This window comes from Talaromyces marneffei, chromosome 5 (assembly GCF_009556855.1).
Source record: "Talaromyces marneffei chromosome 5, complete sequence".
NCBI lineage: Eukaryota > Fungi > Ascomycota > Eurotiomycetes > Eurotiales > Trichocomaceae > Talaromyces > Talaromyces marneffei.
Window position 1 is genome coordinate 2010852 of NC_072352.1, and position 27913 is coordinate 2038764.

General features: G+C 47.9%; 10 protein-coding genes across 10 annotated transcripts; 5 read left to right on the forward strand and 5 right to left on the reverse strand.

Moving 5' to 3' along the window:
* Nucleotides 1–980: 980 nt before the first annotated feature.
* On the forward strand, nt 981–3060 carry EYB26_007049 (uncharacterized protein; the record flags this gene model as incomplete). The annotated part of the gene is made up of 5 exons (XM_054266321.1): nt 981–1140; nt 1214–1686; nt 1755–2054; nt 2123–2462; nt 2516–3060. The coding sequence occupies 5 exons, from the start codon at nt 981–983 to the stop codon at nt 3058–3060; spliced, it is 1818 nt and encodes a 605-aa protein (XP_054122296.1).
* A 768-nt stretch (nt 3061–3828) lies between these two features.
* Nucleotides 3829–5778, forward strand: EYB26_007050 (uncharacterized protein; the record flags this gene model as incomplete). The annotated part of the gene is made up of 3 exons (XM_054266322.1): nt 3829–3841; nt 3895–5102; nt 5164–5778. The coding sequence occupies 3 exons, from the start codon at nt 3829–3831 to the stop codon at nt 5776–5778; spliced, it is 1836 nt and encodes a 611-aa protein (XP_054122297.1).
* Nucleotides 5779–11097: 5319 nt separating this feature from the next.
* On the forward strand, nt 11098–11597 carry EYB26_007051 (uncharacterized protein; the record flags this gene model as incomplete). The annotated part of the gene is made up of 2 exons (XM_054266323.1): nt 11098–11333; nt 11429–11597. 2 exons carry the CDS (start codon nt 11098–11100, stop codon nt 11595–11597), a joined length of 405 nt encoding a protein of 134 aa, XP_054122298.1.
* Nucleotides 11598–11766: 169 nt separating this feature from the next.
* On the reverse strand, nt 11767–12753 carry EYB26_007052 (uncharacterized protein; the record flags this gene model as incomplete). Its single annotated transcript, XM_054266324.1, has 1 exon — nt 11767–12753. The coding sequence occupies one exon, from the start codon at nt 12751–12753 to the stop codon at nt 11767–11769; it is 987 nt and encodes a 328-aa protein (XP_054122299.1).
* A 564-nt stretch (nt 12754–13317) lies between these two features.
* Nucleotides 13318–14536, forward strand: EYB26_007053 (uncharacterized protein; the record flags this gene model as incomplete). Its single annotated transcript, XM_054266325.1, has 5 exons — nt 13318–13383; nt 13446–13558; nt 13622–13916; nt 13981–14083; nt 14151–14536. 5 exons carry the CDS (start codon nt 13318–13320, stop codon nt 14534–14536), a joined length of 963 nt encoding a protein of 320 aa, XP_054122300.1.
* Nucleotides 14537–15630: 1094 nt separating this feature from the next.
* Nucleotides 15631–16959, forward strand: EYB26_007054 (uncharacterized protein; the record flags this gene model as incomplete). The annotated part of the gene is made up of 1 exon (XM_054266326.1): nt 15631–16959. One exon carries the CDS (start codon nt 15631–15633, stop codon nt 16957–16959), a length of 1329 nt encoding a protein of 442 aa, XP_054122301.1.
* Nucleotides 16960–17062: 103 nt separating this feature from the next.
* On the reverse strand, nt 17063–18954 carry EYB26_007055 (uncharacterized protein; the record flags this gene model as incomplete). The annotated part of the gene is made up of 6 exons (XM_054266327.1): nt 17063–17736; nt 17789–18157; nt 18243–18394; nt 18460–18576; nt 18639–18688; nt 18760–18954. 6 exons carry the CDS (start codon nt 18952–18954, stop codon nt 17063–17065), a joined length of 1557 nt encoding a protein of 518 aa, XP_054122302.1.
* A 1411-nt stretch (nt 18955–20365) lies between these two features.
* EYB26_007056 (uncharacterized protein) lies at nt 20366–21445 on the reverse strand (the record flags this gene model as incomplete). Its single annotated transcript, XM_054266328.1, has 1 exon — nt 20366–21445. One exon carries the CDS (start codon nt 21443–21445, stop codon nt 20366–20368), a length of 1080 nt encoding a protein of 359 aa, XP_054122303.1.
* Nucleotides 21446–22420: 975 nt separating this feature from the next.
* EYB26_007057 (uncharacterized protein) lies at nt 22421–23870 on the reverse strand (the record flags this gene model as incomplete). The annotated part of the gene is made up of 3 exons (XM_054266329.1): nt 22421–23432; nt 23489–23627; nt 23720–23870. 3 exons carry the CDS (start codon nt 23868–23870, stop codon nt 22421–22423), a joined length of 1302 nt encoding a protein of 433 aa, XP_054122304.1.
* A 1213-nt stretch (nt 23871–25083) lies between these two features.
* EYB26_007058 (uncharacterized protein) lies at nt 25084–27729 on the reverse strand (the record flags this gene model as incomplete). Its single annotated transcript, XM_054266330.1, has 4 exons — nt 25084–25362; nt 25438–26242; nt 26314–27185; nt 27250–27729. 4 exons carry the CDS (start codon nt 27727–27729, stop codon nt 25084–25086), a joined length of 2436 nt encoding a protein of 811 aa, XP_054122305.1.
* Nucleotides 27730–27913: the final 184 nt, after the last annotated feature.

The window sequence follows — 27913 nt, forward strand, 5'->3', positions numbered from 1 at the left end:
TAACTTTTCCTTATCAATGCATCATTTGGACACTACATGATTATAGGAGGAACATGACTTGAGCAGTTTGTGGTAGTGAGCCCAAACGGAGTTTGGTGTTCTACAGTCAGATCTTAGTTGATAGACTATATACTCAGCTCTTCTCCATTAATTTCCACCTAAAGTTAAACTAATATCAACATTCAATGAAGTTCGGACCGTGTGTGATGTTTACTGGTTCGTTGGAATCTCCTAGGTGGTGTTATCTGAGGTCCCCCTGCTCACTTTCTGTGATCGGCTTATTGAATTGATACGAGACAACTTATCAGAGTTGTAAGATCTAATAACGCCTGGTCAGTATAGAATAATTTGCAGGCTCGTTTTTCAACCGCCATCTTCTGTAATCTTATAGTATATACCTCATTAACATAGTAGACCAATTATCATTGAATATGTTGCTGGGCGGGCTCGTGTTATTCGACAGATCTATGTAACCTTCTCCTTTAGTAAAGGAGTCACGATAAGACCCAAATGCAAGTTTAGGTATCTCCAGACTGAAGCCAGTGTTGTCTGAAGAAACAAGTTGAAGAGCACATATATAAGACCTACCTGTCGCCCAAGTCAAGGAGCTTTGAACTCTTGCATCATACCCATCGAAACGTACTTCCTCGTTTGCGATGGCGATGGCATCTTCGACATTGGCTAGCTATATTAGCTATACGAGCCTGAGGCAGAGAGATAGAAAGCTGAAATCCTTCACTTCGCCCCTACACCTATCGTCAAAAGAGCACTACCGTGATCAATGGTCCCTGGAAGCCAATCCGCTAGCTACTGTTACGCACAATGGTTCTGCATCCAAGGTAAGGACATCATTATGAAAAAGGTTTCTTGGTGGACTATTTCTCATTAATTACTAGCAGAAAGAAGATTGGGTCGTCAGAGAACTGACAACTAATGAGGACCATGATTCACTATTCATTGAGAGCTGGAAGATACCCATAATGCAGCTATGGGGCACTTGTTCTCTTCTTGCTTCCCTGCTTGATGTTTACGGCACTTTTATCGTGGGCAATATATTGATTGACTTGGCCGAAGAAAGGCCGCTGGATCCAATCCTCGCAATGACGATTTTCGCATTCGTTTTGGGTATAGGCTCTCTCAGTATGTTATCACAAACACACCCCCCCCCCCCATTTGTTGTTGCTCCAAAACTGACGAATAATATATATGGTAGTTGAAAAATTCCCATTGGCCTATCTACAAATTTTTGCCTTGTGGGGAGACTGGGCGAAGTGTCTGCGGCTGGTTGGTGACAACGTCCCGCTTGTAGACATTGTTCTTCCCTGTTGCAATGAGCCCTTGGACGTGCTTCAAGATACGATCTTAGGCGTGCTAGGCGTAGATTACCCTCACGACAAATATCGGGTAGTCGTCGCAGATGACGGGGCTAGTCGGGAGCTTCAAGACTGGGTAGCAAGTTTGAAATGTCAAAGACTTTATTATCATGCACGGAAAAAGCCGACTATTCCTGATTACAAGGCTGGCAACTTGAATCAAGCTATTGACTTTATGAGCACATTTCCTGGTGGACCTGCAGAGTACATTGCAAGCTTGGATGCTGATATGATTCCGGAGAAGAGGTGGCTGCGTGCAGTAATGCCTCATATGGTGCTTGATTCGAGGCTTGGAATGGTCTGTCCTTCTCAGGTACGTGTTTACGAACAGTATAGAAAACGGTGAAAGGGGTGTTGTGTACTAACACCATATCATCGAAGAGCTATTATCACACACCACACAATGACCTACTGATTCAAAACGGACGATCTTGCTGGAATGTCGACTCCGTCTATAGAAGTCTAGCCAATTTCGGCCTCAATTCAGGATCAGGCTTTGTACTCCGCCGAGAAGCTATATTGGAGATCGGAGGGTTTCCCGCACCAAGTCTCCTCGAGGATACATACAGTTCTGTGCTCATGATGTCCAAAGGTTGGAGGACTAAGTATATCTCAGAGGCGCTTCAATATGGACTTGTGCCGGAATCTTACGTAGCATCTGTGAAACAGTTCGTAAGATGGGTGAGTCTCCGAATTCGCAGTTGAAAACTCAATACGAAACTTGAAAACATAGCTGACAACGACGACAGCGAGTAGGAGGTGTACAACTTGCCATGCATTTCAAATACTACCTATTCCAACGCTATACCGGTGCACTTAGCATGATGCAGCGAGGCTTTGGATTGCTTATGGGGTGGGGATCATTGTCTAAACCATTCCTACAAGTACTGTTAATGATTGGACTACCCTGCCAACTCGTGTTCATTGGCCCACCGCTTATTTTCAGGGATGCGCCGACAACAGTATTTTTGATTCGTCTCCAGTGCATTTCACAGATGTTAGGTTGGTTGTCGTACCAACACAGAACGATAATGTCAGACTATCGCGCAATGAATCGAGATGATTGTGTTGATTACTACATGGCGCCTTGTAAGTGTGCAAGATTCTGTGCTCTGGACTCCTGGCTGATTGGCTTGTATTAGATTATTCTTTGGCATTGTTGAGGTCCTTTTTTCTTCCTCGATGGCTAGGAGGCACAGAGACTGTTTTCACGGCCAGTGGAAGTATCAAGAGCCGTATCAACGAACGAAATCCACAAAGGCGCGCTCCACTAGTCGTCCGCGCTCGCTTCATGTTGTTCCATCTAAATGTCATATTCCACTTGTCCATATTCATGTCGACATTCCTGGCACTCGCGTGGGCAACCTGGAACGCTTATGCAAAAGCAGAGCTCGGGAATACGTCCCATGAGCTTGTCCGCAATGTTGCGTGGTCGATTCCGTCGGTGATAAAAGTCCTATTCTCTTCAGCTATACCGATTCAGTATATGTTGGCGCCACCCGATTGTCCCCCGCGCGATGAAGCCATGGGCGAGAGAGATGAAACTGGAGCGAGATACCCCAAACAATCGAGCAGGGACTGTCAAAGCACCAGCCGTTGGCATTTCGGTCTCACAGAAGCTTGTGACCTGGCACTCGTCTATGCCGTGTTGGCCTTCATTGGAAGTTTCTACCTACCAGCGGTGTGATACCGGTATCCGGTAACACAATAGTGGAAGATTTGGTAAATGTTGTAGATCTGTTTCATACTTCTTTTGTGCCTTTTGGAGTTACAAGATGTGGGAATGCTGCCGTGGTAAATCAAGCTGCGCATGGCCAACTCGAACGATGGTGGTTGATGAGCGAAAATACGTACATTAGATAAATGAGTGCAAATTTAGTTGATCGTGCACTATCTAATTATTTGCAGTCCCACTAGGTCCTACGAGGTAGTTAATTAACCGCTAAGTCCATCGTGGACTAGGCCCGACGTTGAACAGTTCGTCCGTAGAGGCTGAAGCTGCGTCATGTGGAGATCTCTGAGCGCCGAACAGTGTTGCCTTGATAAACATTGAACATTGTAAAAGTGATGGAAAGGTTGGATTTTATCGGGTTGACGACAGCTTAAATATTGTGCACTTATATTTGACAGAATCAAAATACAAACAGAAAGAACGTCGTTGTAAAGTCCGACGAGGAAGGCGGTCACATGCCTCGGAGCGAACTTTCTCAGCCCGACGACCTTCTCGGCTCCCCGCAACCGATGGTCTTCTTCCAACTTTCATTTTAGTAACTAGTTAGTCGACTAGGTCGTTTAATTACTGCATCTTCTTTTCATTCTCTTCTCTATTCACTGACTCATAAAACAAACACATACATACCCATCCCCCGATATACCCTGGCCCGACAGCTCATCGTGAATGCGACGCCCGCAATGACCCTTGGGAGGGAGTTGACGAAATACACAGCTCTTGTGCATGGCAGCTTTTGGTAAGCTGGATTCCCTATTCGAAGATATGTCTCCCCAATGCTCATTTCATTAGAAATACCCTGGGCCGATCCCATGTCGTCGCCGTCCACTATCTCAGACAATGGCGCGCTGTCCAGCAATCCCCGAGACGCCCATCCACCGACCGTGGCCGCATTCTCGCCGACGACGATAGCCGGATCGTCACTTACATCGCGACAGCGCTCGAGCGTCATTGTTAATCGGAAATCCCCCCTGCTGGTTGCTACACCTCCGCCCATCACACGCGCGTTGGCGCATTCTCATCCGTTTCTTTTGCCGTTGAACAAACTCGCCGGGCTGTTGACATGGTCTAGCGGAGACCCGTGGGCGAGCTTCTTGCTCGTAGCTGGATTTTGGGCCATTGTTTTATATTCCGATGCCATTATTTTGTATGCGGGACCGATACTAGTGGTGATTTCGTTGATATTGGGGATGTATTCCAGACGGTATTCGCCACTCTCGTCGACTGGAGTAACGGGTGAGAAACACGGAAATCGGAAACAAACGCCTGAATCGCTTCCTACGCGACATCAGAAGAGTCTAGATGAAATTGTTGAGACGATGAGAGAATTTACGACTCGATGCAACATCATGCTGGGCCCGTTGCGAGAAATGACCGACTTCCTTTCAACACAAAGTAGCGCAACGTCTGCTACGACACGGCCTGCCTTGACGTCACTATTAATTCGGATTATTTGTATTACGCCAATATGGATACTTCTCACTCTTCCTCCATTTTACATCATCACTACCCGGCGCGTTGTTTTAAGTGTTGGCACAATTATTCTTACATACCACTCCAGCCCTGCTCGCGTCTTCAGGGTTCTTTTATGGAGATCGTTGGCCGTTCGACGTATCTGCGTCTTCCTTACGGGACTCAATTTCTCGACGGATAAGGCAGCAGTAAAAGCAGCTGAAAAGTCAAAAACTGTCCAGTCAAAGAAGCACGCTACAGCAATTGCAACGTCGAGCAAAGGCGAGGCCGGCGTGCGATTCACATTTATTGTGTACGAGAATCAGCGACGATGGCTTGGTATTGGATGGACGTACTCGCTATTCCCACATGAACGTACGGCTTGGACCGATGAGCATTTGAATGCTGTACCACCGAAGGATAATTTTGAACTTCCTGACGCTAATGGTGGTAATGCGATTTGGCGCTGGGTTGAAGGAAGTCAGTGGCGGATTGAGGGTGGAGATAATACTAGCGACGGAGGTGGCTGGATTTATTATGATAACAAGGTAAGTCAGCAGATAACTAGGTACTGTTCATTCTAGGACATATCATACTAACATTTAGTAGTGGCAAGACGGTCGACGAGGGGACAGCTGGGGACGATACACTCGACGTCGAAAATGGTACAGAGATGCCGAACTTGTCGAGGTCGATGAAAATGGGGTCGTTCCCGAAAACACAGCCAAAGTCCAAGACGACGCTGTCAGTATCAGATCAACAGCTTCAGCAGATCCGCAGGGAAGCATGCGAAAACGTCGATGGTTCAATAACTCCAAAGACCTAGGCAGAAACATCCCTCCATCACCCTCCAACGCATCCACATTCTCCTTCAACAACCAAGACGCGGAAAACTCCCCCGCTTCGCAAGACCAACCTTCCGCATCCAGCACGGCGAGGAATTCTCGACCCGTGAGTCTACATCGTTCCCGCACAAGTGATTACGGAATTAAACCTGGACATCAATACAGCAGTAGCTCCAGCCAACGGAGTGTAACCAGTAGTAGTAATCGCCTCCTGGCAACTGAAGATGGCGACGCAGATAGTCAGAAGAGTATCCGTGATCGCGAGATTGAGGATGCTCAGAATAGACATGATCGATGGGCAGCGAGGGCTGCTGGTGGCACGGAGCGGGCGGAGAGGGAGTTGGGCTTGGGCGATGATGTTAATATGGGCTTGAGTTGAACGTTTTGTGATGATGACTGATACCTTTGCTACTGTGGTACTTTGTTATATTATCATTATACCTATTCTTTGCTTAAAGATGTAGTATTTAATCTAATCTGATAATCTACCTACTCTACCCAGACTATTTCCTCAAAGGTACATCTAACGCATGCAATCTTGCCAACGATCAACGGTGCTTATAAAGGCATCAACGTTCCCTCTAGATATCCGGAGAATTATGTACTGCTCCCTACCTTGGCAACCCCTCTACTGTTGTATATAAGTGCCAGAATAGAGCCAGCCCCATTCGCTTACATGGGGAGGACATTCTCGGCGGAGTAGCTGGCATGATTACGGGGCGATATACTTAAGTCCGGGATACTATGTATCTAAGTCTTGAAAAAGTAGATGAATGCGCCGGTATCTGTAGCATCCAACCATACACATACATATTGGAAAGACTCATGATGAAAATTCAAATTTCATCATGTAATTATTTAAAGCTTTGTCATAAAAAGGATTGACCAGCTGGTCAAGCATTGCATCTCATTTCATTGATACTCCAGGTCATAGCTTGATAGCTAGCTGGTCTATAGAAGCACCTTTTCGGGGGTAATATAGACTACGCCGTGATTGAATGGGTCACTGTCAGGACTGTCTAAGAAATGTCCAGAAAGTCGAAACGGGTATTGGACTTTTCGAAGTAGGTTACCTAGGGATTCGACAAAGAATTAGAGGTCCCCAAGTTACCTAAGGTGGATTCAAGATCGCTGGACTCTGGACCTAAGCTGACTGACTGATTATCGACCGTAATTTGGTATACTCTGTTAAAAGGTAAATTCAGGTCTCAAAAGCATGTGCTTTCACTAGTTAATTAGCTGTCTTGTGAGTGGAAAAATTGTAACAAAAAAAAAAAAAAAAAAAGACAAAGTGAAGCCCCTGAATCTGGAGAAACGAAACCCAGGAGTTAGCAGGAGTCAGCCATATTTACTCTGTAGTTGCACAAAGGTATCCGTAAGAGCAATTGTTTTTGCCAAACTCTACCCCCAAAGACCGCCTAATAAGGGCTTAAAGTTAGGCGCACGGGGTGCCGGGAGAAGCCCTAAACCTCATTAGGGCTACAGGCGGGTTGGGGTGAGTGAGTAAAGTAAACAGAACAGGCTTGGACAGTTCCGCGGCAGCGTCATCGCATCGCCGGCACGGAAGGAATGGTCTGTTTGTTGTGGCCGATAATCATTCGCTCGTGCCTGGTCAAGTTCTACTCGTAGATTCTGACTATAGTTAACTGCTCATCACAAAGTCCAACTCATCCCATGACGTAGCGGGATACCAAAAAAGGGAATAATTTGCTGGACCTCATTTCATCACTTAATCAGCGCCTACCACGTAGTTAGTTACGTTAGTTAACTAATTATTGACTGATTCTAGAGCTCAATCGACAACTATTTCCTACGTAGCGACTCTTTCCCCCTCAAGGAGAAGAGTGTGCTGCTTCTCGTGCTTCTACGGCCAAGTCAACAAACACGTAACTTAAATGGCGGTGATCAACGCAAGCCTATCCCAATCGGACCCTGGGCTTGACGCGAACAGATACGCGAGGCTCGACGAGGTCATGTGGTCAAGTCAAGCTTGGACTTGCATTATTTACCTTCTAGTGAGTGTACTACCTCACGTAGTGACGGGTTAGTGGTTGATGATGATCAAAGCTAGCACAAATGTTGATTAGCAGGGGACTAAAACAGAGCGATTAACGAGTGATTGGCCAGGTTCTGGCCCCAAGGGGTATTTTCTGATTGGGTGGCACTCCTTACGATTGCCTGTCTTATCATGATCTATCATCTGATTTAATTTCATTTGTACTCTTGCACATTCGTAGTAACTAAGCAGGCGGTAGTTGAACGTGGTCATACCATTCAGAGCAAGGTTCGTCCAGCGGCACCGATCGTGGGTGCCTGTGTCTTATCCCAGGCACACCGTCAATCAGTCCCAACAACGATTACCTCGCCCTGCGTTATTGGACGCTGACTGAACGCTGTGGCGGACACTGGCGGTCGGACAATAATAATGGGGCTGATGCCGAGGCGTCTTGCGAGGCTCCCCATCCCAAACCAGCAAGGCTCGGTTTGTGTTCACTCCGTACAACTTTGGCTGTTTTGTCAAACATACGTGAATGCAAAGCCAGATGATCATCAGGTGGCCGGGCTGGCAGGCATCAATCAGTATGACCACGATCGTGACTCTGCTGCCTATCGCCCTGAGACCCTTGATACAAGGCTGCGGCAGCATTGAATCCGGCAAAGGCTGTGAAGAACGACGGTGTAACTAGCTTAGCATAATGTATGGCTTATCAAGCAATCCCATTGGATACTTAACTTGGTTAGCCAGGTATCTAGCTACGTATAATTCGTAGTAATTGTACACGGCAGATATGTACATGACTACATGTACGTAACCTGTCTAGATCATGGAGTGCTTGACACTAGGGGCCCTCAAGTCTGGAGAAGCATTCCTGCCCGGGACCAGACCAGACCGTAAATGGAATCAATCTCAATGTACCGAGTACGTACTTTTCTACATAGTTAGGAACTAGTTGGATCGCACATAAATAAACCCTTGATTTCCTCTCTTGTTTCCTGTCTATCATCAATCAATCAATTCAACCAACTTACTCTGACTTCGTCTTTGGACGTCTACTCCTGTTGCACTCCGTCCGTGTTCGTTTCAACCTTGAACACCGCCCCCAAGCTCTTTCGGTCGATTGATCGATCTATAAGGGCCATCCTCTTGCTGGTCTTTTGTGATAACTCCTATATCATCTCCATCTTCTCTTGCCTGGCTGTGCCACTTGAGATTTCATACCTATTACTCCGTACACACTCTACACTACACTCCATACTCCACACTCCACATCTCGACCGTTTTCTACCATCCTCCTCATCATTACCACCATCATCATGCCTCACAAACTCAGCGACTACTCCGACTCCAATTCCACCAGCACAGTCAGCAGCACCGACAGGATGCCTGGCGCCGAAGTATCAGGTACGTTACGTTATAATTACTGAGTCTACTCCCCTTGATCATCGTCAACCACGATGATCTCAAGGTCTCGAATCTGCCTCCATTATCAGTCCCAGTAGACTAACCCCTGTCGCCAAATCTAGATCCATCGCGCAGATCCGGTCCCAAACTGGTCGTTGTACATAATGGCGGCGGACCTAGGTACGACGACAAGAGACCGGCCTCCTGGGACAAGAGTCGATGGAAATAAACCATTGTGACCTGATGCTGCGTGCGATTATCTGACTGGTTGGTCAGGTAATCACAACGGAGACGAATGAATAAGACTTCGATTGGGTGGCTTCCTCGTTTATTTGGTTTGTTTGTTTGTTACTGGAGTACAAGTTTGTTGTGTTGGGGGAGGAGAGACTCAGAGAGAGAGAGAGAGAGAGGAAGATCAAGCGCCGACCGAAACGGGATCTGACTGGCTCCGCTTCCGCTTCCCGCGCGTCTTGACAAAAATTGGAAAAGGAGACGGCCAAAAAAGTGAGGCGAGCATTCATGAACCCTTGCCTGGCTCCAATTTTTGGCACTCCCATACTTGTTACATGCTAGCACCGCTATGTGCTATTCCCCTTTCTGCATCGCGCCAGAAAGTGAGGCTTACTAGTCTCGGTGTTCCGCATGTCTCCGACTCTCCCTTTTCATCCCCTGATTTTTCCGATACTTTTCTGCTCCCCTGTCTCTCCTCTCTCTCCCCCTCTTTCTGAAGACGATGCTGGCCCAGAGTCCTGATCGGCCCGACAATTTATCCATCTCATGATCCAAATTCCATATCCGGATCATCATCCATACCAGTCGGTCAGTCAGTCATTCAGGCCGTGCCGACTATGCCATGCCTTCCCCCTCTTCTCTCTCTCTCACTCGCCCACGCTGCCCTTGCAGCATTAGCCGCCTCCCCGTCGCTATTCTGTTTCGTTGCACGCACCCTGTACTACTACGTGTACAATCTTGTATGAGTGGACGACTTTGACTTTTGTCCTGTCTGTTATGTTTGTTCTTTCTTGATTTATCATCTTCGGGGTCCATGTGCTGTTTATTCGGGACTGCCAGCTCAGTCCAACATACAGATGTGTATGTATGTATGTATGTATGTATGTACACTGCACACTACATGCGCAGTACATACATACATATATACTGTGCTGCATGCTTAATCCTGTTATCTTCCCCGTTTGCAGTGGACATGGCATTGTTGTCTGCTGTCTCCGTCCGCCGTCGATAGTGATTACTTCAAGTCTCACCGCTCGATGTCAAGCACCGACAGACAAAGCACTCTGCACTGTCATTTCTTGCCCACTGCTTGTTTCTGGCGTTTTCTCGTGTTGGGATTAGCGTGCATTTGCTTCGATTTTTTTTTTTTGTCTCCCTCGGTTTCTGCTTTTGGCGTCGCATACATTGACTTTCGCTTAAGGCGTCGCACTTGCTGTCAAAGTTCTGTCAAGCATAGTCAAACCCCAACGGCAGGTCATATGCCACACGCCATGTATCATTACTACTCACGCATTCATGACGGCGTTATTATTTGTCTCTTTTTTCCTCCTTCTGGTGTTTGGACAGAGGTCAAAGGTCATATCAGGTCAAGATGGTACCACAACTATCTATTTCGGGTTACTTTATTCTTTTTGTTGGGGTGTATGATACATCACATACTTTTTTTACCGTCTTATATCAGGTTGGAATACAGATTGAAGCGCAAGCTATTTTACCTTAATAAACTTCCTTCTGCTATGGTAGCTGATACTAATGGTGCATGGAAATGCGAAGAGTCAACCACTCATCACCATCCCCATCGGAATTATGTATCGTCCCCTTTGAACAATGGGGAGACGAACCTCTATCATTGAAATACTCCACGATACGTACCCCATGCCAGCACCTCCATGATTCGTGGGGGAGTCGACATCGTTGACGGGGATGCTGACGGGAAGTATTTGAGGCCCTCGAGTCGCTGAATCACGCGACTAGATCTCGATCCTCGCTTTTTCCCTGCCCATTTTGCCGTTATTGTCGTGACGACAAGGAAAAAAAAGATGAAAAGAAATCCTTTAACAAACTTCCCGAATAGGAAACATAAGATGAGACGCTTTCCCTTTCTTGGACTAGGGCAAAATTATCAACGGTAATCGCATACGTGGAGGTCACGATAAGCCAGATAGCTTCAACATCTCACAAACCCCCCCAATTTGTCAATTTATACAAACCACTCAATTCATTTTTTTTTCACATTTCCACATAATACAGAACAAAGGTGCAAGCAAAGCAAAGCAAATCAAAATGCATTTCCCAACCCTCCTCACAAACCTCTTCCTCGCGGCAACCCTCGCAGCCGCCGCCGAACTCCAGATCGACGTCACGAACAAAGTCGAGTGCAACCGCAAGACCACAAACGGCGACACCGTCAAGATGCACTACAGAGGCACCCTGGCCGAGAGCGGGAAACAATTCGATGCATCGTACGATCGCGGTACGCCGTTGTCCTTCAAATTGGGCGCTGGCCGTGTTATTAAAGGGTTTGTTGCCCCCCCCCCCGTTCTTCTCCTCTTTCTTTCACTACGGGGTTTGATAAACAGAGGCTAATGCGATACGATGGACTTGGTTGGATTAGATGGGACCAGGGATTGTTAGATATGTGTGTTGGCGAGAAGCGAACATTGACGATTCCGCCTGAACTTGGATACGGCGACAGAGCTATGGGACCGATTCCCAAGGGCTCGACGCTGGTTTTCGAGACGGAGTTGATGGAGATTGTTGGCGTGCCCAAGGATGAGCTTTAAACGAGCTTTAAACGAAACAACGAGCTGGATGCGCCAAGAAAGTATGAGATTTGGCAATAGATTCTATGACTGCGTATACATTGTATATATATTTTCTAAAATAAAAAAAAAAGAACAATGTCTGGGTATCTCTATTAACAGTGTAGCCCCCCTCCCCACCGCTGAGGCACTAATCCATCACATCCAACTCATTCTTTTCTTGAAGTCCCTCATTCTCCGAAACTAGTATTCCCACAAGACATTCCCCCAATATCCCATCCCAATTCACCCACGGATGCGTCTCAAGAAACAGTTTTCCCGAATCCTTGCCCGCACCGCGTAGCAACTCGCCCTTCCCACCGGGATGGAAAGAGACATAAGGTGTGATATTATACACTTTCCCGTTATACGATGTCCACGCATCTGTACCCTTGCGCCCGTTTTGTGTCTTGAGCATGGAAGGCGTGACTTTGATAAGTGTGGGCGGCAGGTTTGCGCCGCGAAGATTGTTGCGCGGGTCTTTGGTTAGGGTGGCCCAGTCTAGCGGCGAATGGCCTGGTCCGAGGATTACTTTGCGAGATGGTCGTTGCGAGGGGGCGAGGGTGCTGGTTGTTAGGTTGTTGTTGTTGTTATTGTTGGCTGTCACTGGGTTTCGGAGGGTTGCGGCGGTGGAGGGCGGTGGGCGGAGTGCGGATGCGTTTAGTTTTGGAGGTGAGAGGAGGCCTTGACCGGTAGGTTTGAGGGTTGGTGGTCTTCTTTGCTGTGTATTTGTTGAAGTGGTAGGTCGGGGTATAGACGGAGGAGGCATGAGAGAGGCGCTATTCGTACTCGGCGAGGCTATCGTCGGAGCAGCATTTTGCCTTGTTACTTCAGAGGACTTGTCGGCCTCGTGTAGATTCAGCTCAGGCACCTGCACTACCGAAACCGTCGCGGAAGCTTTTGGCGTTGACTGCGCCGAGTCTGTTTCGATGTCGACATTATTCGGCTGGATGTCTTCTGGTTTCGCTTGTGTGGCTTCTGGTTGCTGAGTCGACCGCGAAAACAGGCTGGTCAAACCCCACATATTAATAGTATCGAATGTGGTGAAGAAGATAGATAGCGACGTTAATCTGTCAGAACATCTATCAAGTTTGCTTCGAGAAAGCGGGATCCTGTCGACTGTGGTAAGAGTGAACATGGAGATGTAAATTAGTCAGGCTTTGAGGCGAGAACCGCGAAAGACTCCGCCGGGCGGTCTTATCTTATCGGGTCCATCTTATCGCCTATCCCCACCATGTTCACACAGTCGCCATCAACAACAAACACTTCCTTGTACTACGGAGTAATACACTCAGAGGTATATAAGAAGAGCCTCGTTGGTGATTGTCTAACGGCTAATATACCAATATATCTACATGCGCACTTGAATGAGAAGAGTCGAGATGACTGTAAGCGGGGCGGTGTCGCAACCACCGAGACACACTTCTCATGCTCTCACAGTCTGGACATCATCACCAAGTCTCTCCAGCGCAGAGAAACTATAACTCCGTACGGAGCAAGGAACATGGATCATGAAGTGGCACTATTCGCCCAGGGGCCACGGAAATATCGCCCGTTGCCATGCATGATGTCACAGGCCATCATTTGGGATGAAGCTCAAAACATTCTATCCCACACTCTGTTTCTTCTATATGAATCAATATACACGATTATTTCCTGGCTTGCATAAATGGTAAAAATATGAAAATAACGCCCTGCCACTATGTTGCCTACACAAGTGATGCCCGCAGAGGACGCCGTGCTTCTTTTCGACGCCGGAGCTGCTACGGTACGTCTCTACCTACGATACCGGTAAACAGCTTCAAGTTGATTGCATCTAACAGTAAACAGGCGCAAGGCGGACGTGTATCCCAAGAAGATCGCCATGTAATCCTCCTACCGAACCAGTTTCCGCCTACAAAATCAACTGACAAATTCGCCTTGTTTGCGACCTATGACGGGCAGTACGTTTTATATCCCCCCTTTTTCCCTCTTTGGACAGATAGGTAGCTGATGATCCATAACAGCGGCTCCGCAGACGTATCCGAACACGTCCGCCAAAACCTCCCTGATCTCCTCGTCAAACGCCCCGAATTCGAAAGTGGAGACTACGAAACCGCAATCATCAAGTCCTTCGAAGACGAGGATGGGCTGTTGCTTCGCTCGGTTATGGAAGATAATACCGGGCCCGTCATAGCGGGCTCGACGGTGGCGTTGTGTCTGGTTAATCTGACGAAGGGGGTGATGGTAATTGGGAATGTGGGCGATTCGCATATCTTTCTTGCGAGACGGGATGATGGGTCGGAGTTTATTACGCGGCAGGTTCGTTTTTTTTTCACTCGTTCTGTGGTTAGTTATGCGATTGTTTGACTAAAAAGGATGGTAGGAACGCTTGACTGTAGAGCACAAGCCAAATGAGCCGTCGGAAAAGAGTCGGATTGAGAAGGCTGGTGGTGCAGTGCATATATACGGAGGAACCGCTCGACTCGGTGTGTACGCATGAAACTACAAACCAGAAGGCTGAACTCATTTACTAACGGGGAGGGGGGAGTTAAGGAACCCTAAACATGTCCCGCGCCCTAGGTGACCTCCAGTACAAAAACCCCATCAACAGCCTCAACATCAACGGCGGCACCAAAAAGGCCAAACGCGCAAATGCCAGCGGCTCCAAGGTCAGAGGCAACATCCTCTCCAACGAGGCATATGTGCGAACCATCGAGCTCGATGAGAAGAGTCGATATGCACTGCTATGTTGTACGGATGGCGTCACGGATGTTACAGACGAAAAAGCGCTTATGAAGGAAGTGGTGAGTGATTTTGTGGTGGGCAGGAGGGCAACCGATATCGCGCGGATGGTTACAAAGGCGACGGGGGAGCAGCCACAGAGCGATAATTGTACGTGTGTGATTGCGTTTTTGGATGGAGTGAAAGCGTTGAAGTAGATATTGCATGGGCATGGACATGGGCGTGTTGTCAGTTGAATGCATCTTAGACTATATTGCATGCTGCAATGAAAGTGTTGAAGCTATAGGACACGCGACTTCTCTCCTCTTAGATACTGCTTCATAACAAGCACAGCCATATCTAACGACACAACAGCCGCAACGCCCCCACAACTCAGGGACAAGGCATAACTAGATCTGCACCCAAGACAGAGAAGCAAAATTTGTAAGCGAATAAGCGCTCGAGTACTAGACTACGTCGTTGAGATTGCCGAATTCGGCGGTTGTGGAAGGTTGAATTGAGGGCTGATAGGAAAATGGTGAGGGCGATGGAGAGTGTGAGGAGCATGAATTTGATGCCTGTGACGGATCCCCGTCATTCCGGCTTGCGGTCTGGTGGTGGTTGATTCCTATTGAGGCTTCATGGACATTGGCTCTCTTGACATGTACATTACGTGCGGTAGTCGAACTCGAGGATATGGACAAAAACAACCCATGTCGTTGCAGTGGTTAAGAATCACTAGCGCCCTTAGGCCAGGTTTATTTGAGGAAGACACCCGTCTGGTTTGACAACCTGGAAAGATAAGTAACTAGCTAGGTACCACATGGGGGGCACATACCGGCGAGATCTCGGGATTATTAACCCGCTTCCACAAGCCTGGCAGCAATCCTTCGGACTAAAATCTTTCGTACATACTACTAGCTTCACGAAGCTGAAGTCAAAGTCATAATGAAAAGTGGAGCTTGGACTTCAATGATCTGAAGTGCTCAGCTCACCTTTCCTGATTGGGCAGTTTATGTAGTACACCGTTGTCCGCTCAAGCCTTCTAGCGCTGAACGGGTTGATTGTAGGGCTTCGGGGTTGGAGTTTCTATGCAGTCATCAACATGCTGCTTGTTTCGTCTGATCTGATTGGAGAAATACAATCGGCTTAAATCCAGTATTATGATATAACTCGCCAGTATATGCTTATCTGGATTAAGTATAAGTAGGTAGGACAACCTCGTAGTCTCGACATTCATTCAAACGCAGTTTCGGCGCATCAAACAAAGAGAAACAAAGAGAAACAAAAAAAAAAAAAATCAACTCTCAACATGCGCTCTTCATACATTCTCTCTTTGGCGCTATGCCTCGCAGCATCCGCCCTCTCTCACACCCTCCCAACACGTAATTCACCAGCTCTTCCCCCCTCGCAAGACCCCTGGTACACCGCGCCAGAAGACCTCCTCTCGTACCCAGCAGGAAGCATAATCCGAGTCCGCCCCGATCCATTGGCCATCTACGCCGCAATTGGCAAAAACCTGACTTCCGCAAGCTACAACATCCTCTACCGCACGACCGACAGCAACGATCTGCCCACTTTCGCAGTTACGACTCTTCTCACTCCTGTGTTGAAGTCTAGTAGCGGCAAGAAATCTCAGGGATTGGTGTCGTACCAAATACCCTACAACTCCCCGTCGGTCGACGCAAGTCCCTCCTGGACACTTTCCACAGGACTTAACTGGACATTCCCCGACATTACGGCTGCGCTTCAGCAAGGATGGTACGTTAGTGTAACCGACTTCGAGGGCCCCAATGCCACTTTTGGCGTGGGCGCTGCTGAGGGCCACGCCGTTCTCGACGGATTGCGCGCGGTGACTAAATCCTCTTCTTCCCCCGCTGTTGCCTCTGGGGTTAAAGCATGGAAAATCGGCCTTTGGGGCTACTCCGGCGGCTCAATTGCGAGTGAATTCGCCGCCGAGCTTCGCGCCTCGTACGCACCCGAGATGGAGATTGCGGGCGTCGCCATTGGCGGTTTACCAACCCCAATTACTGCGGTATCGCAAGTCGTCAACAAAACCCCTTTTGCAGGATTGATCATTTCTGGATTATGGGGGTATGCCAACGCATTCCCCCTCGTGGAATCGTATTTGCTCAGCCGACTCACAGACGAAGTCAAAGCCTCCGGCAACTTCACCGCAGCTCGAAGTATGGTTATCGACGAAATCTTTGCCGTGTACCGCTATGTGGACGTCTTTTCATACTTTATCGGCGGCGAGGCTGATATTTTCTCGAGTACCCTGTTGCACTACTTTTGGGATATACAGGGGACCATGGGGATTCATGGGCTGCCTGACGTACCCATGTACGTCTACAAGGCGATTGGTGATCAATTGGCGCCTATACAGGACACCGATGCTTTGATTGACAAGTATTGTGCTGCAGGCCAAGCGGCCGCGGCACGGAAAGAGGGCGGAGTGCAGATTTTGTATGAGAGGAACACAATCGGTGGACATGTTGCCGAGGAGGGTAATGCCGATACGGCTGCGGTTGAGTTTTTGAGTCAGGCGATCAATGGTAAGTTGGGTGCTGGGTGGCCTGGAAATGGTGGGTGTGTGGTAAGGAATGTGACTGTTGGAACTCAAACGTTTCCGGATTGGTAGGTTCATACAAGGCATACCTACTCCGTGGTATAGTATGCATTTGTAGATAGCTACATGTTGTTGTTGTAACATGGTCATCAATAGAACTATTCATCCAACAGAACTACTCTTGTCCGCTCGACTTATCAACACGAGCAGGAGCTATCCCCTTATTCGCAATAGGCTTCAAATCATCCTCCCCCATCTCTCCATCCCATCCATTGGCAACAAGATACGCCCTGAACCTCTCATCATTCTCCTTGAGGTTTTCACCCGTCAGATTCGGCACAAAGAGGTACGTGACGATAATCCCGACCACGCCACAGATCGCAGCCACAATAAACGTCCACCTCTTCCCCAGGTTGATTTCGATCGGCTTGAATGCTTGAGTACCAATTGCGGCCCCGGCCTTGCCCACCGCCGCCGATATACCATAACACGTACCCCGTACAGCGGTGGCGTAGGCCTCACTCGAGATCAGACCGAGCATATCCCCCGGCCCGAGATTGCCGGAACTCTGCATCAAACCGTAGAATACGACGAACAGGGGCACGATCTTTGTGATTTTGTCGAATGAGCAGCCTATTATCAGACCAAAGACGAGGTATCCGCTAAACCCGAGCATCATGGTTTGTTTCCGACCTATACGGTCGCACAGCCAGGCGCCGATGAACACGCCGGGGAGACTGAGTGTGCCGAGCAGGAGTTGCCATTGTGCAGTCCTGAGAATGGAGCCGTCCGGCACGATGGAGGAGATGATTGTTGCCGAGAAGATGCCGTTGGGGAATGTGACGAAATCTGTTCCCCAAAGTTAGCCGTGAATCTTTCCAAAAGGATGACAGGGAAGTACCGTATAGGAACCAAGCACCACAAGTCCCAATCAGCGTTTTCCAATAATACCTCAGCACAAGCGAATACGGGACCCTCTTCTTAATTGCACCCCGACGATACAGCACAGAGTTGAGCATTCGGATCCGGAAATAGAACACGGACAAAGGCCAGATACAGCCAATCCCGAAACAGACGCGCCATACAGTACTGTAATGGGATTGTTGACATGCCAAAAACACAATCAGAAATATGATTACGGCAAACGGACCGCCAAATGATAAAGGAAGGTTCGTGACGAGGATGAATGTTGGGCCCCGACGTTTGAGGGCGTGCTCATTTGCGGCTTCCGACGCTGCGACGGAGGATGCTGGGTACTCGCCGCCGGCACCTTATCCACCCATGCCATTAATTAGTATTTGTGCTGCTAAAAGACGAGCTGGAAGAAGAAAAGATGGGGGAGAGGGGGCGCGTACCGAAGCCAATCGTCCCACGAGCAACAGTCATCATCCAAAACATGCCGGCGATGGTATTCCCATGTGAAGCCGTGGCGAGTATGCCGCCGACGACGATCATCATTGTGGTTATGACGATGGCCCGTTTGCGACCGAGGTAGTCGCACGTCAATCTAGCCAATTTCACACATAAGTATATGAAAGTTTAATCTTGTATCGAGAAGGGACGACCACCTACCCAATAACGAGCATACCAATGATCTCGCCCACCAAAAGCGCGTTGGAGACTCGCGTGCTGACGGTTGCAGTGTATTGGTCTGGGTATTCTCTTTTCAGGACGACGTTGGTCATTGTCCTATCCAAGATTAGTTTCGATCGATTGTCCTTGAAATCGTCATTGTCGTGTTGGTTATTTACATGAGGTTATTCTGATATCCATCGGAGATTAGGGCAAAGCCAGCGGCAAGCTTTTTTTTTTTAATCTTATTAGTACGCATGCTTATTTTGAAGAGGTGTGTTTGGAGAGAACAAGACATACGATAGTGAATATATCGGATAACTTCTGCTTCGCCCTCGTCACCACATTCGTGGGCACTGCTTCTTCTTCGTCCTTGTCCTGATCGCCAACGCCAACGCTAACGCCAACGATCCCGGTTTTGGTAGCATCTTCCTTGTCATATGGAGCTGAGGATGCAATTGCATCTTCTTGAAGCTGTTCTTGTATATACGACATATTTACATGCAACTCGTTACAGTGAGTGGAATAGAATAGTAGAGAAAAGGAGGGAAAATAAGGAATCGCCCACCCCGTTCGTTCTTATTTGACGGTCTTCTTGTGATTACATGTCAGTTACATTGTCCAAGATAGACTATTAATAGGACTCGGCCAATCGAACGCAAGTCAAAAAGACTGGCGAATCGCTACGTCGCAGTTACTAGGAGTACGTACTACACAGTACCACGAAATATGTGTTCGCACCCTTGCGCGGATAAGGTAAGTTACCTATTACCGGTAATTTGGGGTGCGAACGGCTTATTTTTACGGAGTATCCCAATGTACGTTGACTGTACTCTCCGCCGTTATGCATATACCATATATGGTACGTAGTACCAAGCCCTAAAAAGCGAACTAATCCTCTTTTCTGGACACGTATACCTACCTCTTCTTGCATCCACGGATAGTTGGTGGTATACATAGTCGGGCTGCAGCCTTCAGGAATGCCCCGGTATTTCCGATTGATTGGATCGTGAAATGTCAATTTATCTCATCATTCCCACTTTGCGCAAGTTTAAGTTACCCGGTTATAAGAAAGCCCACGTGAAAGCCTCATTCATTTTGATAGAGTACCAGACTACCAACTACCCAAAAAGCAAACTCGGTTGGTAAACTTGGTGTCGTATCGATGTAGAACTTTTACATAATATATTTAGACCCTACATTTGCCGATAGAGATCATTCCCCTAGGTAGTACTAAACTAACTACGCATGTACGTACTTTGTATGGAGTACGGAGTAGATCAGGTGACCATCAAAGTTTGATGGAAAGATTTCACGCTAATACTAATCCGGCTGGTAAACAAGAGGAACGATAGGGACTGGTAATAATTGATATTGATGCACACATTCTAAAACATATCTAGCTAGGGATTTGTATCCTTTTTATATGTAAAATCTTAGCATAGAAGAACCGATATTTTGCCATCCCATGGTCTCCATGCCTTCAAACGTTGCCTCCAGATGCCCATTAATATGCTCAATTTGAGGCCGGTTATCAGCCGATATATGGTTGTGTATGAGAAATATGATACTCTTGCCATTAACCAGATCTCGGTGTTATCCTTGGCTCCGCTAATTCCCCATTGGGTTAGCGTACTGTTTGACAAAAAAGTTGAAGAATAAGCGTCATATATATTCAATAAGTTAAAATCTAAACATCTAAAATTCAAGCCTTCCCGTTGTCATATCCGGGAACATTCACAGGCTTTATGCAGATAACCCGAAACAGAGACCCAACCCAATCCGAAAGAGGCCGGCGGCCATTTACCCAACGCCATTCAAATGCATGCATACACAGATCATAGATACGTAAATAGCAAGTAACAAGCAAGTATTTTATCTTTCTTTTTGCAAGAGGGAAAAAAAATCAAGCCCATTTACCCAATAATGCCATCAGTGCAGCACCAAGGCATATTAGGAAAAATGCCCACAGCACAGTACTTAGCCGCGCTCGTCGCATGGATGTGCTGAACATGAACTCGTGGGCCATGAGTTCGACAAGGGCGGTATAGATCAAAATTCCGGCTGAAATTGAATCGAAGACGCCGTTGACAATCAACGTTGTGCGACCATCGGGGGGGTATGTGTTTCGTACACCTAGGCCGATTGCGATTGCAATGGGTGTGGAGATTGCATATCCAATTCCCAGAAGATAAGGGGTGAAGCGTTTGGACTTTGGCCAGGGTAGAGTTGCTAATCGCGAGCCGAGACCTAAGCCTTCAAAGGTTTGATGGAAGACGAGCACGACGTAGAGCGTTACGAAGTCTTGGCCTGAGACGGCAAGCGTCAATCCGATAAAGACGGAATGGAAAATGATGCCGAATTCTAAAATGAACACAGCCGTGAGTTGGGCTGCATAGTCCTCGGCGGAGATTAGCGGTGATTTGTCCGACTCCAGATCGTGGTGGTCCCGGGTATGACTGAGATGGTCGTTGCCAGGGACATGCTCATGTTCTTTGGGAGAATTGCAGATCGGCGATTCGGTCGTTATCGCATCAGCATCTGGAGTCCGCAGAGTCGATTGTGAATGCGAATGAGAATGCGCCCCACGTTCATGGTCCTCCTCATCATGCGAATGTCCATGTCCGTGCCCATCCGGAAAAGAATTCCGCATCACCATCAACTCCACAAAAAACATCACTACAATCGTCATCAACACAATCCCCTCAACCCAACTGTACTCCGTGATTGGGCCAGTCAGACAAGGATTCGTCAACGCCTCCTCGGCAGGAGCAAGCAAATGGATAAAAGCCGTGGCAATAATGACCCCTGACCCGAAATATTTGGCAATGAAAAACGCCCATGAGGGGATGCCATCTCCGCCAAGTCGTTTGGCGAGAACAGGGAAGACGGCGCCGAACAGGGAGCCTGCTAAGATGACGAAGATGGAGGATATACGCAGTCCCATGCGGCCATCGTAGCCATTGGAGGTGTCGCAGGTGTCCATCCTAGTATTCTGATTGGGTGTGTCGGAACCCCGGGACTGACGATGATCTACAGGCAAGCAAAACCCCCGACCGAATAGGACAATATGATTGGAATATATACTATGCAGTGTATAATGTCTATGTGGTCCCGGATGGAAGGCGTTGTTGTGTTGTTTCCGTGTTGGTGTTGGTCTTCGTCTTAGTCTCGCCGAACTAACCGAAAGCTCTTCAACCGGCTGGCCCTTTTGGGAAAGAAGCGATCATGAACTAACAATGACAGCAGCAACAAATCGAATCCACGTGTAGGGAGTTCGGCCAACTTCGAAATGCTTGCTCGGGGCAGTCTCGCAACACAAAAATGGGAACGGGATAGAGAGAATCTGAATATTCGATCAAGTCAAGAAGAGAGAAGAGAGAAAACAAAAGAAAAAGACGGCGGGGAACAGAGAGTGGGCAAGTCCGGCCATTGGGGACCTTGGGGGGATGGGTGAGGACTGAGGACCTTGGGGACGACGACATGGATTAAACATTTTGGCTTTTGGGCAGCTGTGAGTCCCGTGATTGGTGGATACGGGGTCCTGATTTGCGTACTAAGCCTGTTCGGGCACATGGCTTCCGTGTCTGCAGTCGGTCTAGCCTAGTTTGGACTAGCGTCCGACGGCTATCGAGTTTTGCCTTAGGTTTACGTTTACTCGCAGTGCATCCTATTATGGTGGGACTATTACCGGCAGTATGAGAGACAGTCCTGGTTATTCCGACATACATATACGACTCTGTAGGGTGCAGTAGATCGCCGGCTATTGATACATCATTTACACTATGGTACATGCATTGCGTCGCTCAGGTCGACGTTTCGAGCAAATCAGAACAAAGGAAACAAACGCCCGCTTAGTCTATACATGCAACAAGAAAAAGAAACGGAGAGAAAGAGAGGGAGTGCAGTGTCAGTATGCAGTTCAGAAATGAAATGAAAGAGAAAAAGGAAGGAAAAGCGGTCAGCCAAACAGACTCTCTACCGTAGGAGCAACAATCCCATCCAAACTCTCGGGTTCATCCTCTTCATAGTCTTCGTCGCTGCCAAAACCGATGACTCCGTTGTACGTCAAGTACCCAACCATAGCCGCCAACCCAGCAGCTACAGAAGCAATGGAAATATATAAATCGCGGCGTTGCGCATCCGCGTAAACCGACACAGCTTCCGCGCTTTTGCTGTCGAAGTCTTCCTTTGATGAGCCGCCCAGTGATTTGGCGGTCTGTTGTAATCGACTGTTCATACGGAAATCTTTCAATATTGGAGTAGCATCCGCAAGAGTGTTGAGAAGTGTGTTGCCAATCTTGACCGCGTTGATCCTCTCGGGCTGCTTCCATGGAAGAAAGGACTTGGTCTTCACCTTAGCTGTACCCGGGAAGGCCTCTTCAAATCGTACAGCACCACCGAAACACTCATCGCGCATGCGTTCCACGTACTTTGCCAACCGAGGAGTCTTCGTCCGAAGCGACTCCCGAAGCCATGTATAAGGCACCTCTGGGAACAAAGCCAGCGACAAATATCCCAACACCAACACATCAAGACTTGATGGCTGCTGACCATCAGCCAGTAGATACTTCTTTGAGCCCAACAGTTGCTCCAGCGGCTCAAACAACTCCGCCGTCAACCCTTCCAGCCGGAACTGACTAGAGTGCGCCGTCTTCCCCAGTAACGTCGAAACGGTCTCGCGAGGTCGCGTAATCAGACTTGCAGGGATCTGTCCTGCGGAAACACCGGCTGCTGCCCGTTCGCGCTCCCGTTGTTGTTCTTCCGTAGCTTCTAGATCGAGCGATGAGAGTCCCAGATGTTCTGTGCGATGTTTGGCGGCATTGCGTAGTTTCGGGGGAAGGATCCATTGATTTGGCCAGGTTAGTATGGAACCGTAGGCGGGCGATGTGGCGGCGTAGTAGTTTTGGCTAGAGACGTAGAGGGATAGATCGAGGAGGAGTTGGCCATTGGATTCGAGGAAGGCGGAGAATCTGTCCGCAAACACATTAGACGTTACAATAACATGTGTAGGAGAAGATAGACGTACGCTGTAATGTCCGCTTTATCCAATCCATCCCAATCCGCATCAAGATCCCACTCCTCGCTAGAATACTGACGTACATAATCGACTATATTCCGAAACTTGGAGACCCAAGTCTGTCCGTCTTTTAAGGCTGGCAGTTCATCTATTAATAGTGAAAAAACACTTGTTAGCTCAATCTAAAGAAAGAGCAACTATAATGTGAATGTCTGGGGGATGATGGAGGGGGGGACGTACTAGTCGGCGACACGGAAGGATCGCTCGACGCAACCAACACCCATTTATCCTTGGGGACTGTCTTGGCCAAATAGGCAATTGTAGCGAGACATTGAGCGTCAATCGACGGCAGGGAGAATGCCGGTCCCCAGACGTGAAGTTCCAGCACCATGTTGTCGTCCTTTGGCGAGATTCGATGGTTCTCGTATTTGTTCTTTTCGCGGAGCGGAAGTTTGTTATTTCGGCGGAAATTAGGTATGCGGATAAGTCACGTGATTTTCGTAATGATTTAGGGTAGTTGTTTTGAACAGATTGGCCTATTCGTGATATAAATTGTTCGAAGACGGGTATGGTAGTCATTAATGTATAGTAAATTACATAGTGTTTTCTGGATAATGCCAGAAATAAGTGAAGTGTGCTCCAAGCCGAAGGGTTGAGGTTTGACCGAAAACAAGCACTAACCCTAACGATTCAATAAACCCCCTTTTACCTCCTTCTTCATGCCTAGGGATAGTACTTCTGAATGCAATGCATGTCATCATTGATGTGTACTTCTCTAAATTAAATAGTTATCTGGTATACATGTCTGGCCCAGGTACCTAGATCGGACTCGCGCTGGGTGTGAGTAAGCGTACACCTCTTCACCAGCCATCAAGGTGAGACTTTGGCAACTAGGTAAGGTCTACCAATTGAGATTTGTTTGCGTAGGGTTTCTTAAGTACCGGATATTAATGCACATACATCTTTAATTTCAGGGGAAAAGATCGTAACCTTGACTCAAACATGGCCAATTAGAAGGCCTACAAACAAGAAACGGCATTTCGGCCCGGCCCGAATTGTACCTGAAAGCTTACGGTACCTAATTAAGTTAAGGAAAATCAAGGTTGGAAGGTGACACAACTGGAGAACCTCACTATGCGCTCTTGATTGGCCCTTTAGTTGAATCCATAGAGTGAAAACATACAGTCAGGTTCGAAGTCATCTTCCTTGCCTACGCCACACACACATTACCCGTATCCCAAAGGCCCCCATCGAGGGTGCTTGTGCCAGTTAAATTGGTGGTTAAAATAACTGTCCTTGCTCAAGATTCAAAGTAGGATTGCGTGGATGGATGTCGATAATTTCGTTGTCTGGTCTGTCAACAATCTGTGTCCATAGCTCAACTCACTACCTAAGTGATGTCACTGCTTTGCTGTCTATAACAACCTTACCGTAGGTATAGGTACTAGATTATCCCGTATACGCAAATGCCTAGTTATATAACTTATAAATTTTAATTCGAATCCCCTCGCAAGTTTGGAACTTTTGTCCGGAATTGTTTATTTGATGCGTGCATTGAAAGACGTTAAATTCTTTCCACTAACTGCTATTTTGGTACAACGAATTTATTGTAAGCATTGAGAGTACCATTGATTGGACACCTTACAAGTCCAACCAGATGGACAGGTTGTAGGACCGGTCCAGCCCTGTCCACCACATTGTCCATAAGCGGTCTGCGTTGGCCCGGCAGCTGATGTGGTCGAGCTAGTTGTGGTAGTTTTACTTGTGGTGCTGCTGCTGGTGATTGAAGTGCTGGTGGCGACTGAAGTGCTAGTGACCGAAGTGCTGATAGTAGATGATGTCTTAGACGAAATTATGGTGGAAGTTGTCGAGCCTCCTCCGGGCTTGGTCATAGTCAGTATCGGCTCACCCAAGTCAAGTTTTATGCTTGACCATAGAACTTATATCAGTCAACATACCGTAAATGTCCCTTGTAATCTGATATCTCTACTAGATGCTCCAACGTATAGGGTAAACGCTCCACTTGGAACCACCCACTTCTGCTGCGACACATCCCAATAACTCAAATCTCTTCGTGTCAAATCGAACGTTGCCGTACCGCTAGCACCAGCCGCGAGAGAAAGCTTCTCAAACCCACGTAGTTGTTTTGGCGGCGATGACGGTGCTGACGATGGCAACCCAATATAAAGTTGGGCAACTTCTGCACCTGCAACGCTGCCTGTGTTTGCGACCTGCACTGTAACTGTTCCTACAGACCCAAAAAGGTCAGAAGGTCCGCCGGGAGCTGTTTGACCAGTGGTTGGACCCGCAGAGACCGTGATAGTAACTGCCAAATTCGTGTACGCAAAAGTTGTATATGACAATCCATAGCCGAACTCGTATCGAGGTTGAATATTGCTCTTGTCAAAGTGTCGGTAGTCAACGAAAAGTCCCTCTGGATAATTGTCATTGCCACTAACGACCGCAGTGCCGTAATCGGAAGCTTGTTTGGCAATCGTGTAGGTGAGCTTTCCACTGGGAGCAGTACGTCCATAGAGAATATCAGCGAGGGCCGAACCGCTCTCTTGTCCCGGTAGACCGGCCCATACTACGGCCACCACGTTTGGTTGCGCCAAGATGGTTTCGAGAATGACTGGCCCGACGCTATGAATGACGACAATCGTCTTCTTGTTGACTGCCGCAACGGCTTGCACCAATGCATTGCCACTGTGCCATGGATCAAGATTGTTGCGGTCACCAGCCACACCTTCCACGGTTATGTAACTATTCATTTTGTTATTCCAAGCTATAGAATAGAACAATGGTGACCTGGTTTGTCAAAGATATTTACTTACCCTTCACCGGAGTCAGAATTGATGAAAACGATTGCATACTCGGCACTTTGGGCGGCTGAGGCCCCCGCACTACTATCGTCACTGATACTAGTCGTGATCGTAGTGCCATCGCTGGCAGCTTGGGATTTTATAGCTGTTAGAGGATCTGTTAGGTATGGAAACTGGCAGGTTCCACTACCCCAACCCATAGCCAAGGTTCCAGTATCGCAACCATGGTCAGTACAGGCATTTGGTCCAGAGGGATTCGTTTGAGCATCCGTGCCGATGATAGCAATACTTGTTGGTTTGTTCAAAGGAAGGGTGCCGTTAGTATTCTTGAGAAGAACAATTGAATCACGAGCGACTGCATGGGCAACTTGGTTGTGGTTCGATGTGACATTGACACTGGCTTGTCCACCCGACCAAGAGTTAAAGGCCACAGCAGGGAAGCCTTGGTCCTGGCCAACTAAATACCAAGCAGCCAAGACTCGAATCACCATATCATCAAGTCGCGACTGAGCAACTTGGCCACTTGAGATGGCTTTGGCCAGGTTTTGACCCCAAAAAACACTGCTCGGCGTATTACTATAATCACTACCGGGCATGGTCATATCAAGTCCAGAATTGGCGCTGTTAGCTGTTGTATGCTGTGCGTTCCAGTCAGTCATTATGTATCCAGGGAAGCCGAGCTCTGTCTTCAGGATTCTTGTCATTGATTCTTCATCCTCACAGGAAAAGGTTCCATTGATTTGATTGTAAGAGCACATTACGCTGGCAACATTGGCACGGACGGCATCGGCGAAGGGCCAAAGGTAGAGTTCGTGTAAAGTACGATCATCAATGTTAGCACTCATCGACTCCCTGTTTAACTCTTGCTCATTGCCAATATAGTGCTGCGAGAATTCATTTAGCTTCCTTCCAGGGTAAAGAATTTTGCTTGCACTAAAAGACACACACCTTTGCGCATGCTTGAGTACCCGAGCTCTGCATACCCGTAATAGTCTCAATCATAGCAACACCACTGAGGTATGGATCTGTTGCAAATCCTTCCCAACCACGACCTCCCTGGGCGATCTTTCCCAAGGGACCCGCCACAGGGCCCAACTGCACGTGGACACCTAACCCCTTGGATTCTGCACCAATTGCAGCGCCTCTCTGGTTAATCAACGTCCTATCCCAGGTCATTCCAGCATTCGTGCCCGCCGGAAATGCTGTAACTGGGTTCGCGTAGCGAACTCCTAGAGGACTATCCTGAATACAAAGTGATGGAAATGAGATTCCCGAAGGCGCAGCTGTGTTGCCAACACATGGACCTTTTCCCCATCCAATGCCTGTCACCATACCAATCTTGTCATTTTGGGATAGTTTGCTCAGAGAAGCCGAGGCTTTACTGTAGGCTGCGGACCAAGACGCTGATTGAGCGCTGACAATAGGCATGGTCGAGGCCAGCAACAAAATGAATGTGGTATCCATATCTGCTGAGTCTATATAAAAAAAAAACCGGTCAATATCTTGTGAGCGTCAGGGTTTGACTTCAGCTCGCAAACTGGCGAGGAGGAGTTCTTCTCGCTTGCACAAACCAACTTTTACATTGTTGAATACAGTCTTATTTTATAGTTTC